The following is a 15,025-nucleotide window of genomic DNA, read 5'->3' on the forward strand; positions in this document are numbered from 1 at the left end:
TAAGATGGCACCATTCCTAGGTTCTGGTCATGGGCTGTTTTAGGAAAGCTAGCTAAACATGAGGCAGAGCAAGCCAACAAGCATGTTCCTCCCTGGCTTCTGCCTTTCCAGCCCTGATTTCTGTCAGTGGTGAACTGAGGCCTGGAAGCGTAAGCCAGTTAAACCCTCTCCTCTAAGTTGCTTTTAGTCAGAGTGTTGAGTCCTAGCCACAGAAAGGAAACTAGGCTAGCTGAGCTTGCTCTCCTGTTCAGTGTGGTACCCTGGCCCCGGTTTGGCATCTCACACATTGATGGAGGTCCTTTCCTCTTCAGTTAAACCTCTGTGAGCACTCAGACGCACCCCCCGAGGGGTGTAACCTTAGTGGTTATGATCCCAGTCAGGTCCCCTGCCTGTTTCATGTAACAAGCTCTTGCTGCTCGAACCAGCTTATGCTTTGCCTGCACACCGCTCTCCGTGTGGTCGACTGCGCCCATCTCCTATGCCTGCTGCACCTGCCTGTGGCCCCCATACTTGGACTCCTACTTTAAAAATACAACTAGGCCTGGAGTTCCTCAGGGAGCCTTTTCTCTCCTTTGCCCTGGGACACTTTCCCAGCTAAAGAAAATGGGGCAAATTAAATCAGACCATTGTGTAACTGGCCTAAGTACAAAAAATATTATTGTAAAATACAGCAACGGTAGTTTGCCATTAGAAATATGTCTGTATACCCTACAGTTGCTATCCATTCCTTTATTTTTATTTTTATTTTTTTATTTTTCGGAGCTGGGGACCGAACCCAGGGCCTTGTGCTTGCTAGGCAAGTGCTCTACCGCTGAGCTAAATCCCCAACCTTTAAAAGTTCCAACTCACTTCAGTAGGTCTGATATATAAATTAAAAGTTAAATATTGTGAAAACAAACAGGGATGGGCATGGCGTCAGGTGCCTTTAATGCCAGCACCTGGGAAGCAGAGGGCAGGTAGGTTCTGTAAGTTTTTTGAGGTCAGCCTGATGTATATAGTGAGCCCCAGGCCAGCCAAGACTACATAGGAAGACCCTATCTTTGTTGTTTGTTGTTTGTTGTTTGTTTTTCAAGACAGGATATTACTCTGTGTAACAGTAGAAGTCCTGTCTTTAAAAAGGAGAGGCGGGAGAGGAGGCACAAGGGCTGGAGAGGTGGCTCAGCAGTTAAAGTGTGTACTGCTCCTGCAGGGGACCCTCTAGGCCCCCAGCACCCGCACTGGTGCTCACATCACTGTAACTCCAGATCTAGGATATCCAACACCCTCCGCTGGCCTCGGGCACCTCTGTACACATGACGTACACACCGATACACATAAATAATAAAACCTTTTAAACATAAGCATAATATTTCTCCTAAGTTGTATTTCCTTTTTCAATATTTATCTCTAAATCTTCAAAATTATGGTCTTAAAGATTTTTGAAATTTACATAAATAATTTTAGAACGTTGTATTTATTTACATAATATTTTCCCTCTCTCTCTTTTGTAAGCTCCTTGCCCGACTTGAAGGCAGAAGCTCCTTGAAAGAACTAGAGCCCAGCCTGTTTGCTGATGAAGATTCACCAGTGCACGGTAAAACACAGTGCTTAACCCAGGAGCCCCTGAGAAGAGTTCTGTGAGACCGTCTCCTTGAGCAGGCACTTGTGCTTCTGCATAGCCATGTCCACTCCTAGGAGGAGGCCGTATAGGCTAAGTGTGAGACACACTAGCACAGGGAACTCCAAGCCTTCCTAGTCTGCCAGGTGACATCATCTTCACACATATGCTGGCCTCTGTCCCAGGGTACAGTGTTTGTGGGAATTCTGCTTGGATTATTTTTCATTCTTTTTCCTTAGAAGCTTGCAGAGCTGCAAGAAAGTCCTCAGGTTCCCAATTGTTCTGTTAATATTTCTCCGGCAGGAAAATAGGTATTAACTTGTGTTATACTAGGTAAACTTACAGGGAAGGTTGACTATTGAAGCTTAGTTTCAGTGTAATATATAGAACTTAAGGTCTATAATTGAGTTTTAGAATAGTCACACAGATGTGTAACTGTCACCTCAAGAAGAAGCCCTTCTGTACTAGTAGTCAGCCCTAGGCAGCCATAGCCAGCTTTCTCTGTAGACTTACCCTTTCTAGAGGTCTTAGGTGACTAAGGACGGCTTTTATATCAGTCTTTGTAGATGTGTCAGGATCACACCTCTCCCTTAAGATTTACGTATTTATGCATATGATTGATTGCCAGTGTCTATGTCTATGAATCATGTGGGTGCCTGGTGCCTGCCATGGCCAGAAAAAGGCATTGACACTCTTGGAACTAGAGTTATAAGTGGCTGTGAGCTGTGATGTGGGTGCTAGGAATAGAACCCAGATCCTTTGAAAGAGCAGCAGGTACTCTTAAGTACTGAGTCGTCGCTCCAGCCCAGGAACTGATTCTGTGGTGGGGAATAGTCTCACTGTGTGAGGTCACCATGACTCAGGAGCTGTGAGCAGTGTTGCCATGGTTTTAGTACAAGTCCTTCTGTGGGTAGATGGGGTTTGGGTTCCTTGGGTGACACCCACAAGGGAGATTGTAGGTTATATGCAGCTCTGTGCTCTTCATTGGAGACAGCCAAAGTGACTTCTAAAGGTGCTTCACGTTTTACTCTTGGCCATCAGTGAAGTATCAGTCCACACCCCAGGACTAGTTATCAGTGTGTCTTTGTGCTAGTGGCATCCTGCTCTGTTTGGAGTGACACCCGTTTGTGGCTCTGTTTTGTCTTTCCCTGGTGGCTGATGATGGTCGTACTCTACCTGAGCTCACCCACAGTTTGTATATTTAGAAGAAATGTCAGATTCGCTAACTTTAACCAACTTCCCTTTATTGCGTCACAGTGGCTTTACGTGCTTTTGATAAACGATGTTTTCCCAGTAGATGAAGCTGCAGTGTGCCTGTCCACACTGTTGTCAGGGCTGTGTTGATCCCTCTGAATCAAAGGGTTGTTAACTTTGTTGAGGTCCTAATGTCTGTTCTTTACTCATAATTACTATCATATATGAAACTCATATTCCCTAACTGAAGGTCAGGAAAAGTTACAGCCACACATGCTGGTACATCCTGGTAGCCCAGCATTCAGGAGACTGAAGCAGGAAGGTCAAATTTTAAGGCCAGCTTGTTGTATGTAGCAAGATCCTGTCTCAAAAATAAACAAAAGATGTATAGATTGTCGTTTTTCCCCTGTTCTTTTTGCTTAGAAATGCATGTTGCTTTGATTTCAGGTCTTTTAAATTTACTAAGACTTGTGCTGTGGCCTGAGAGGTGGTTTATTAAGCCAGAGTACACCATTTGCACTGTAGAAGACTATATTCTCCTGTACTTGGGCCAAGTACTCTCTTGATGACTCTTGCTTCTGGCTGACAGTTGGTGTAACTTCTGCTTCCTTGCTGCACTCATGGGTACCTGACTGTTCTAGGTGTTATCCCATTTTCTAGAGTGAGTAAGCTACTGATGTTTCTGGATGTTTCTATTTCTCCCTTCAGTTCTGTCTATCTGGCTTCCTGTGTTTAGGGCTTTGAACATTATGCATATAAAAGTTTATTATTGTTATGTCTTCTTGCTGGCTGACCATTTATCATTATAAAATGTTCTTTTCCCTCATACTCATCAGGATGTCACTATTTAAAACAAAAGCGATATCCTAAGTGTTGACAAAGCTGTAAAGAAACCAAAACTATCACGTACCTCTGATAAGACAAAGAAAATGGTGCAGTCATTGTTGAGAGCTTCCACAGGTTAGTGGAACTAGAACTACCATACAATGTGAACAGCTGTGAGGTGGAAGCGAACAAATGTCCATCAATGACTGGAGGGATAAGCAAAGTGCAATGGCTGTTACCTGTAATCTCAACATTGAGAGTTGAGAAGGTCACCCAAGGTATGAGACTAGCCTGGCTACAAAGTCTCACACACACACACACACACACACACACACACACGGTATATAACACAATGAAATATTTTTCTACCTTATAAAGAAAGGAATCCTGTCAATGTGGATAAAACTTGACTGGGGAGATAGCTCAGCCGTCAAGAGTTTGGACTGCTGGGGGGGGGGGGGCAGAGTGTGGTTCCCAGAACCCATAGCAGACAGTTCATCACCACCTCAGCTCTAGTGGAGCTTTACACTTCCAACTTTTCAGGCATTTGCCTCAAATGTACATTTCTACTCGTACATATTGATTAGAAATAAGGGGTATTTTAACAATTTTTATTTTTATTTTATGTAAATTCGTGTTTTGCCTGCATGTATGTCTGTGTGAGGGTGTCAGATGCCCTGGAACTGGAGTTACAGACAGTCGTGAGCTGCTGTTTGGTTGCTGGGATTTGAACCCAGGTCCTGTGGAAGAGCATTCAGTGCCCTTAACTGCTAAGCCATTTCTCCGGCACATAAAATATTTTTGAAAAGACCTTGAGAATGGTATGTTAGGTGGCCTAAGCCAAACCATATGGCTCTCCTTACCTGGGTTGTTTAAGGCATTTAAGTGGGGAAGAGCAGCAGCAGCTGTGCAAGGTCTGGGATTCACTGTGCAGCCCAGGGGCAGACCTTGATTTGTGGCAGTCCTCCTGCCTTGGCAGTCAGCATTCTGAGATTATAAGTAGCCAACACATCAAGTTTATTTCATACATTTTTTAGCCTACACATATATACATACTATCTAAAATAATAACTTTTATTTTAAAAGTTCATTGTATGTGATACTATTATAATCTTCTTGTGATACACATCCCTAATCGCAACTCTTGGAAGACTGAAGCTGGAAGATCAGGAGTTCAAGGCTAGCCTTAGCTTCATAGAATGTTCAAAACCACCCTGGCTAGCTGATGCTGTCTCAAGAAGCCAATAATATTAATAACAACGATGATGATGACGATGATGAATGATGATGAAGGAAAAAAAAACACAAATAGAAACTGCTTGGCTGCTCTATACTCAGTGTTTTCCCTTGGTTTATAAAGCGTGTCTGTGGTAGGCTGCCTCAGTTAGATCCTGAGTTTTGACCATTTTCACCCTGTTTTGTGACTTTTACCTTCTGTTTCTCTGGTTCTGCTTTTCTGGTTGTTGTTTCAAATAGATTATGCCCTGGCATACTTTTTCCCCTAAGATTTATTTTATATGTATGAATATGTTTTGACTGCCCATGAAGGCCAGAAGTGAGCATTGACTCCCCTGGGCTGTAGTTTCAGGTGGTTGTGAGCCACCATCTGGGTCCTGGGTCCTCTGCAAGGGTAGGCAGTGCTCTTAAGTGGTGAGCCATCTCTCCAGCCCCTCTGCTATACCATTTTAATTCTCTTCCCATTCTCTTTATATTTTTTAGACTATTCTTTCTTGTCATTAATGAATATCTTAATTATAGCTGTCTAGTTCTGACTGACGTCACTTTGCTTCAGTGGTTTGCTAAGCCCTCACTGCTGCTGCGGTCCAGTTGATCTTCGCCCTTGTACCTTTCCCATTACAGCTATGCACTGTGTGCTCACTGAAACTCCGCTTATTGATAACTGATTGGAAATAGTGATACGGGTGTTAGGGCTGTGTGAGTGTGAATCTGTCTGTGTGAGTGTGAATCTGTCTGAGTGAGGGCCTCCCATTCCCTGTGTAGCTGAGGCTGACCCTCAGGAGTGCTGCGATGACAAGTGTCTGTCACCACACCCAGCTTGAGGGTGTTTGTTGCCTTCATTTTTGAGTGGATATTTATTTCTAAAGGGGACTTGACTATTATTTTTGGGGGAGGCGGGGGAAGTTTCTCTATGTAGTCCTAGCTGTTCCTGAACTTACTCTGTATACTAGGCTGGCCTCAAACTTAGAGATCCTCCTGCCCCTGCCTCCGGAGTGCTGGGGCTAAAGGCGTGCACCACTGCCTGCTCTGAAAGGGGACTTTATGTCAGGAGTCTCAGTGTCCAAAACTGTGCTGGCGAATGGGAAAAATAGTTTGATGGCTGAGGCAAGGAGACAGCTAATTTGTTGTTCGATTGTCTCCGTGGCCCCTAGTGTCCTCATGCGAGCTGCATCGGCCGATGCTGAGCAGCTCCAGTGGGCACAGCTGCTCGGCAGTTACCAGAGGGACATGCTGCTACCCTTCCTGCTGCCCGCGTACTGACATTTCCTGTGCAGCTTCGGTCGTGTGCCTTTGTCGTCAACTCCTGTCGTCTCCCTCAGCCTGGCGTCCTCTGGGCTTGCTGGTACAGCAGGTCAGCTTCCCTGAACTTTACAAGAAAGCGTGTCATTTTATTTGTGTTTGTGTTGATGAGCTGGGCCTTAGGAAACTGACTGTATATTAAGGAACGGTGTATAGTAGTTTGTGTGTGTGTGTGTGTGTGTGTTCAAATATTATAGAAACTTTGAGAAACACCATCATGTTTAGTCACTACCCAAAACATGTGCTTATATTTATTTACATTTACTGTAAAATGAAACAAGAACTCGGTTGGCAGACCCAAGACTGGGGTTTCTATGATAGTAACCCTTCCAGCATCTATTATAGAAAGTTTAAGTTGCAGTAAGATCCTTGGGCTCTGGGCTTTGGAAGCATTTTTAATGCATTTGCAGATGGAGGCTGCTTACTGCAGTGCCCAGTTTCTAAGTCCTTAGAACTAGAAATTGTGATCTGCAAATTCAATGCATTTGCTACACAGTTAGGCTGGTACCAAGGTGATTGCTTTGGCTTTTTTTTCTTATGTATTCTAAAGGCTCCTGCCTCAGTCTCTGAGCTCCAACACCTCCCAGCATCTGGGAGGAGCTGTCAGGGCCAAACCATCCAGATTTCCCCAGCCAAGTCAGTCTAAGCTTTTCAATGCCAAACTCTAGAATTTTTTTTTCTCTCTTCTTTTTCCTCTTCTCTTCTCTCCTCTCTTCTCCTCTCTTTTTTAAACTCCAAATTGCCATGTCAGCACTTTGGCTGGACAAGGGTGCTAGCTTTTTGGGTAACAGCTCACAAACATGAGATCATAACTTCATATAAACTTATAAGAACTATCCCACTTAAAAGGATACTATTTGAACATTTTTTTTTATATTAAGGAACAAATAGTACATGTTTATAAGATCAGTAAAACTGATCTGAATTCATCTTGAAACATATCAGCAGGGACTTTAGTTAGAAGACCTTAGTGACAGCACTCAGATGTGATTTTTGTTAGGAACGGCTGCTCTGTGCCTACCTACTTCACTGTCAGTCTGTAACAGAGAAGTGATATTAACCATGAACTTGATCTCTCAATTAAGGATTTGACTTTAAGCTTTAAAAAAAATTCAGTTTAACTCATGCCAAAGCAAGAGCCTTTCTTTATACTTATTATGTGTTACTAGTCTTTTGACACAGGGTTGTATAGCCCTGCCTGCCTTGGACTAGAAACTAGGGTGGCCTTGAACTCACAGAGATCTGCTTGCCTCTGCCTATGGAATACTGGAAATAAAGGCATGCACTATCACACCCAGCTGCAGTTCTCTTTTCTGTTACCTTTTTTTCCCCATTTTTTTATGTGTATGGTATTTTGCCTCATGAATGTCTGTTTTATGTATGCTCGATACTCCTGGAGGTCAGAAGCACATGTTGGATCCCCTAGGACTGGAATTACAGTTATGAGTGTCCATGTGGGTGCTGGGAATCAAACCTGAGTCCTCTTCCAGTACAGCAAGTGCTCTTAACTACTGAGCCTCACTCCATCCCCCGCCCTGGGCATTTGTAATGTGTGGTCTCGGGGAACCTTGTGAACCACTTTTATAGAAGTACTTTCCGGTGCTGACTGTGAGTCATGCTGAAGGATGACTATGATCTGTTATCTGCAGGGAGACACGTGGCAATCTGCTGAAGTGTGTTAGGAAGTCTCGAAGTCCTGGGGTTAGATTACTCGGTACCAATCTTCAAGAAGGCAAAAGGAAATGTCATGTATTAGTGACTTTCACATCACTAGGACACAACAACCTAAAGAGAAGTATTCACTTTGGTTCATGGTTTCTGAGGGTTCTATCCCTGGACTCTTGGCTTCAGCACTGCCATTATGGTACGAACATTCGGAAAGACTGTTCTTCACTTCAGGTCAGGAAGCAGCCAGAGCAAGATACACTCCAGAGGCCCAACTCCAGTGACTTGCTTCCTCCAGCTAGTGAGGTCATCAGGGGGTTAACCCGTCACCACAGCAGATCTCCCAGACATGGCTGTCCAAGCACTTTGTAATCCAGTCACTGATGTTCAAGATGAGCCATCAGCTACATAGCTGCTAAAGTGGCTTTTCCTACCAGTGTTAGATGCCTGAGAGACTAAAGAAGCCTGCTGACAGGTTCATCTTAGGCTTCTGTGTGATTAACTATGTCCTTAAAGCAGTTTTATATTAATCTGTGTATGTGTGCACTAACACCACAGCACACACAGTCAGGACAATCGTGGATGTATAACAGGCTAGTGGGGTTTTCCTGTCTGCACCCCTATTTCACCACAGTGCTACTGCATCAGCATTATGTGGAATCTGGGATCTGAACTCAGGTTCAGTCACTAACAACACAGTTCTGATGCCCCAGAGGCATGTGGGCCCATCTCAGGGAGTCTCCCTTGAACCACTTCAACCTTTTTTCTACTGGGTGGGGGTGGAGTCAATGGTAGAGCTGTTTCCTACCGCAGCTGAGGACCTGGATTTCATTCTCAGCACCGACCAAAACAAACAACAACAGAAAACTTGGTCCTTTCCCAAAGATGCCGTATGAATTTCTTATTCATTTGCATTTGCCTATATAGATCCTCTTTAACAAATGGATTTAGATTTTTAGATTGTATTCAACAAACCTCTCTGTAAAGCTCTCTGAGGCTGTTCTGTGGCCCACTGTTGCATTGCTGGATCTTGACTGACATTTTTGAATTTTACACAGGTGATATTCTTGAATTTCATGGTCCAGAAGGAACGGGGAAAACAGAAATGCTTTATCATTTAACAGCCCGATGTATACTTCCAAAATCAGAGGGTGGACTGCAAATAGAAGTCTTATTTATTGATACAGATTACCACTTTGACATGCTACGGCTTGTGACAGTTCTTGAGCACAGACTCTCGCAGAGCTCGGAGGAAGCCATCAAGCTGTGCCTGGGCAGGCTGTTCCTGGCGTACTGCAGTAGCAGCATGCAGCTGCTGCTCACGCTGTACTCGCTGGAAGCCCTGCTGTGCAGTCACCCCTCTCTCTGCCTGCTCATTGTGGATAGCATGTCATCTTTCTACTGGATAGACCGGGTCAGTGGAGGAGAGAGTGTGAGCCTGCAGGAGTCAACACTGCAGAAGTGCTCTCAGCTCCTGGAGAGGCTCGTCACCGAGTACCGCTTGCTGCTGTTCGCAACAACACAGAGTCTGTTGCAGAAAGGCTCAGACTCAGCAGAAGGGCCTTCCTCCTCCAAGCACCCGTGCGATGGAGACATGGACTACAGAGCCTATCTCTGCAAGGCCTGGCAGAGGGTTGTGAAGCACAGAGTCGTCTTCTCCAGAGAGGATGAGGCCAAGAGCAGCCGGTTCGCACTAGTTTCACGACATTTAAAAAGTAACAGTTTAAAAAAACACGTTTTTATGATTAGAGAAAGTGGGGTGGAGTTTTGTTGATCTGTATCATCAGAAAGGCTTTTGGTGCACTAAGGCAAGTCTTTAAAGTCTTTTATAGGCTAAAGTGGTTTGATTCTGGGGAAATTAATATAAACAGTACAGGAAAACTCGAAGCTGTTCTGCCCCCTCCAGGGTGGAGAAGGTCAATCAGAGCTGAACTCCACTGAGCTTGTTTTGAGGCTCAGTGCATGATACACGTGTCAGACCGGGTCACTCTCAGAGCACTTTAGGAAGAGTTCACTGCTGGCCCCTGGCCCCCGGGGCTGTGACTGGAGTGTGCAGCGCTGATATTCCAGCTGAAGGAAGCAGCACAGGAAAACCTGCCCATCTGCCTCCCTCAAGAAACTGGAATGAGCTGGTCTGGAGGAGGCAGGTGGATCTCTGTGAGTTCAAAGTTTGCCTGGTCTATATAGTGAATTCCAGGATAACCAGAGCTGCATAATGAGATCCTGTCTCCAAAATCCACTCGATAAACAGAGAGCTAGCTAGCAAGGTGAGACTGGAGTGTTCGCGTCTTCCTCCTTCCTCTCCCCCATTTCCTCTCCTCTCCTGCTTCCCCCAAGGATGTCATGTAGTTCAAGCTGGACTTCATGACGTTTCTGCCTCTGCCTCCGGTAAACAGTTGTTGCTCCTTGTAGCCAGCACATTTTGAGGAGTTACACTTGAATTCAAGATGAGTTTCCATTGTTTCGGGGTTCTGTGTAATTTTTCAAACACAGGGAAATGATGTATTCATTTTAGAGGTCTGAGTTTATTTTGGAATGCTCATGTCATTAATTGAGCGATTCTGAAACTGTTGCAGTATATATCAGTAGTGTTCTCTTCCTTGTCTAGAACAGCCAGAGACTCCTTGGACCAGGCTTTCCTTTCCAGCTGTGCGCTGAGGGAGGGAGACTCAGAAAGAGTTTGCACTGCTAAGAGGTGTCCTAGTCAAGATTGCTAGTGCCACGATGAAACACTGTGACCAAAAGAATGTGGAAGAGCCTTGAAAGGGTTTATTGGTTTATACTTCTCTATTTGAAGGAGGTCAGGATAGGAACTTACGAAGGGCAGGAACTTTGAGGCAGGAGCCAATGCAAAGTTCATGGAGGGTGCTGCCTCCTAGTTTGCTCAGTCTGCTTTGTTGTATAACCTAGGACCATCAGCCTGGGGTGGCCCCGCCCGGGATGGGCTGGGCCCTCCCCCATTAATCACTAAGAAAATGCCCTGCAGGCTTGCCTACAGCCTGATCTTTTGGTGACATTTTCTCAACTGAAGCTCCCTCCTCTCTGGTGACTGTAGCTTGTATCAACTTGACATAAAACTAGCCAGCATGGAGTATGTGTAGGAAGAAGGCTTTAGAAAATCCCTTTACGTGTTCTGATCCAGGGGAAGGCCCACGTATGATGTTCAGAATAACTGCTATTCTCAAACCTGTTAATGCCTTATGTCACAAAATATCTTGTTCACCTTTGTTCTTGTGGCTTTGTTCATTCATATTACCAGAGGTTTATGAGTTAAAAAGCATCCTGTAGAGAAGCTGAGAATAAATTCCTTGGGCATAGCCATATAACTTGCTGTCTACCCTGCCCTGCCTGTGTCCCTGAGCCTGCCCGCACTCACCCTGGCCTTCTGAGGCTGTCTTCTGTGTCTTGAGCCTGCTGGGCTGGACAGTCCTGAAGCAGAGAGGGTAGGAGCTGACTTCTCAGCCACTGCAAGGTGGATAGCACTTATTTGAGTAATGCTTTCCTCAGTGTATCATGCTCCTCAGTTAATTCTTCTCATAGACTAGGGCTGTGTCCTCATGAGCGAGAAGGCTTTTTTTAAACCCAGGCTCACTGTATAGCTCTAGCTGCCCTCCTGATTGCAGGTATTAAAGATGTGTACTGGTGTGCCTGCCTCATTAATATGATTTAAAAATAGTTTGAAACTAAAATGCAATTATATAATTTCCATATTCCCTTTCCTACCCCTAATCACTACCATGTGCATCACCCACCTTCCTCTCAAATTCACTCATGTTTCTGGGCTTGTTTTTCTAATTGTATATAAATATACAGATATTTTAATTGTATATAAATACACAGACAATTCCTAAACATACAGTCTTCTCAGTCCTTATAATGTTACTTGTATGTATGTTCTTAGGGCTGACTGCTATTGAATAACCAGTTGGAGAACTTTCCCTGGGGAAGACTGTTGCCCCTGCTCTTAGCAGTCCTTAGTTGCCCATAGATTTTTGTCTCGGACTGGGGCCCCATGAGATCTCCCCTTCCACGTCAGCATGTCTGTTGGTTCAGGTCCTTTAGGCAGCCATGTTGTTGAGCTTTCTTCTGGCACAATCTGGCAGCATACATCCCGTTCTCTGATGCTTACAGCCTGTCCCCTTCTTCTGAGATGCCCCGCGAGCCTTGGTGCAGGGGGTGTTGTAGATGGATGACGGGCAGGACATCGCATGCCCACTTGTTCTCTTCATCTTGACTCCTGTAGTTTTCTGTAATGGCTTCTGTTGCAAAGAGATGTTTCTTTGTTGAGGGATGAGAACTATACTTTGTATATTTACAATGCACAGAGGAATTATGCTGCTTTAATAAAGTGGTTTATTAATACAATTTTAAACATTTCTGTATTTCATATTTCCAATTTTTTTTTAATAAAAAAAGTTCTTGTGTGTGCCAGCAAGTGTGTGGAGTTCAGAGGACGGCTCTCGGGATTGGTTCTCTCTGCCATCTTGTGGGGTGCAGGGGTCAAACTCAGCCTGTCAGCACTGCACATGTGCACCTCTACATGTTATTAATATTCGTAACTTCCCTGTGGTCAGGTCACATGACCTGTAGAATCTATCACTTTTACAGTGCTGTTGGCTCATAGAGGACAAGCAAGCCCAGTCTCTTCTCTCTCAGACCTGCAATCTCGTAAAGTGTGTGACAAGGCTTAGCAGAGCTCTACCCTTGATGGGATTGGATTTCCTTTTCCTTTAATGAACTGGATTATTCAGGAACATGATTGGAAAAATAACAAGCTTCTGTCATAACCTAAATTATCAACTGTATATTAATGTGCCAGATCAAAGACTTAGATAACTTAAAAAGATGCTGTCTGGCCTAATGGATGAAATTAACAATACTGGTTGATGAAATTTTTTTTTCTATTAAACTAAAAGTTATGCTAATGGGACTTCATGAGCACCGTGGAAATTCCAGTGCCTGTGGGGGAAAGGGGACTTAAAAGAAGGAAGAAGTGTGTTATAAATTATATAGGTAGCAGATGCAGGGTGATAGATAGGACCAAAAGAAAAGGTGAGTGGTTACAGACCTTAAAATATTGATCTGGGGTTGGGGATTTAGCTCAGTGGTAGAGCGCTTGCCTAGGAAGCACAGGCCCTGGGTTCGGTCCCCAGCTCCGGGAAAAAAAAAAAAAAAAAAAAAGGAAAAAAAATTGATCTTATTTATTAGGGGCTGGGGAGTCCTTAGGGCCATGGTCAGAATCTAGTTATAAACATGCATGTTTGGTCCAGACATTCCTTTTGGAAGATACAGAGCTGAGATAGCATGTCACCTGTTTGTGGAGGCAGGTGACATGTAGCCCAGGCTGGCTCTCACAGTAGCGACTTTACTCTTTCTCTTCCTTCTGTATATCTTGGTTTCAGCCCTCGCTCACACACATCGATTGCTAGGCAAGCTTTGGTGGAGGGAGAAAAGTTATTCCAGAAGGCAAGGAAGGGTTGGTGCCTTGGTGTGCTGGGTACTGTGTGGCCCTGAGGGCCTGAGTACTTTCCCTAGAACCCACGTAAAAGCCAGGCATGGTGGTACACACTTGCAACCCCAGCACTGGGAAGGTGGAGACAGGCTGAGCCTGGGACCCATGAGAAAGACCTGTCTCAAAACACAAGTGACAGCAGCCGAGGGATGATCTGAGGTTGACCTCTGACCTCTAATCACATGCTCATGTCCCTCCCTGCACAGATGTGCACGTAAATACAGGAGAAACCCTGAGGTGTTGAATGAGTAAAGCTGATGAAAAGCATGTTGTTACTAAGAAATTAATGATAAAACAGCTACTGTTATCCCAGAATACTCACTGACAGCCATTAATGCTATTAAGGCTTATGTTGCATATTTAAACTCTTGCCCATGTGTGTTTAGGGAGAAATGCATTTCCAGTAATAGCTGAATATGTACTATGGATTTATTTGGTTGATTGGTTGGTTTTGTCTTTTTTGAGACAGAGTCCTGGCCTTGTAGATCAGGCTGGCCTTAAACTCATAAAGATCCACCTGCCTCTACCTTCAAGTGTTAGGATTAAAGGTGTGGGCCACCATGCCCATGCCCAGAGAATATGTAGGGTTTTTGAATGGAACAGAGGGCCTTGTGCATGCTATGCAAATACTCGAGGACAGGATGTGCCACCGTGTCCAGCTTTGACAAACTACATAATTTTTGATAACCTCACTAAAACAGAGAGGGGGTAAAATTGGGACACAAAGTGTCAGAGAGCTGTGAAGCTAGTGGCTCACTGCATTCTGGGAGAGGGCAGTGTCTGATGTCCCTCTGATGAGTGTGGTCACTCCAATTTGGGAAAGTGCTATAACCTACAGTCTTCAAACCCTGAATTGTGGGGCCCCTAGAGGTCAAGGATAAACTGACACTGTTCTAGCTGGCATCTGCTGGCTGGGAGAGTCACAAATCTTGAGGATTATTATTTCTTTTCTTTTTAAAGTTTGGGACAGGCAGATGAAACAGGAGTGACAAAGCACTGCTGACATCTCAGGTGGTTTAGTTGTAGTTCTTAGCTCACCGACAGGAAATCTGACATCTCAGGTGGTTTAGTTGTAGTTCTTAGCTCACTGACAGGAAATGATAACTTGCCATGAAATTGAAGACAATTTCTAGAACTGATCAAACATATATACAAAAAAAACCTACAATAAAAACATTAAGAGTGAAATGTTGTTGGACATGTCCCTTTTAAAATTGCCTCAGTTTGATGCCAGGCATATTGGTGCACACCTTAAATCCAGCACTTGAGAGGCAGGAGCAGGTGGATCTCTGATTTTTAGGCAAGCCTGGTCTACATAGTAAATTCCAGGACAACCAGGGCTACGTAGAGAGAGCCTGTTTCAAAAACCAAAAGCAAATAAAATTGGCCCAATTTAATACTGTCCCTGAAGTCCAAATTAATCTCCTGAGTAGGAAACATAAGTTTTGTTGCTTTTTAAAAACATTTTTATTTTAAATTGTGTGTGTGTGTGTGTGTGTGTGGTGGTGGTGGTGGTGCCCATGTGAGTGTGGGTGCCTGCAGGGTCCAGAAGAAGTTGTCGGATCCCCTGCAACTGAGGTTGCATGTAGCTGGGACCTGCCTGATGTGGAAGCTGGGAACTGAACTCCAGTCCTTGACAAGAGTACCTACCCTGATTTTGTTATTTTAAAACAGAGCCTCATTATGTGGCTGAG

At 44.4% G+C, this 15,025-nt stretch overlaps 1 protein-coding gene across 3 annotated transcripts in view; it reads left to right on the forward strand.

Annotated features, from left to right (window-relative positions):
• Xrcc2 (X-ray repair cross complementing 2) overlaps positions 1-15,025 on the forward strand; it is a 77,282-nt gene that overhangs the window by 6,297 nt on the left and 55,960 nt on the right. Inside the window, exons 2-4 of one of the 3 annotated variants that reach the window (XM_087658534.1) lie at positions 1,492-1,573; positions 6,007-6,206; positions 8,878-12,250. In XM_087658534.1, the coding sequence (XP_087514660.1) occupies positions 1,492-1,573; positions 6,007-6,206; positions 8,878-8,940 (345 nt within the window). In that variant the 3' untranslated portion in view covers positions 8,941-12,250. 3 annotated transcript variants of the gene reach the window in all.

The sequence above is a fragment of the Rattus norvegicus genome, chromosome 4 (genome assembly GCF_021556685.1).
Source record: "Rattus norvegicus strain SHRSP/BbbUtx chromosome 4, alternate assembly SHRSP_T2T, whole genome shotgun sequence".
Lineage (NCBI taxonomy): Eukaryota > Metazoa > Chordata > Mammalia > Rodentia > Muridae > Rattus > Rattus norvegicus.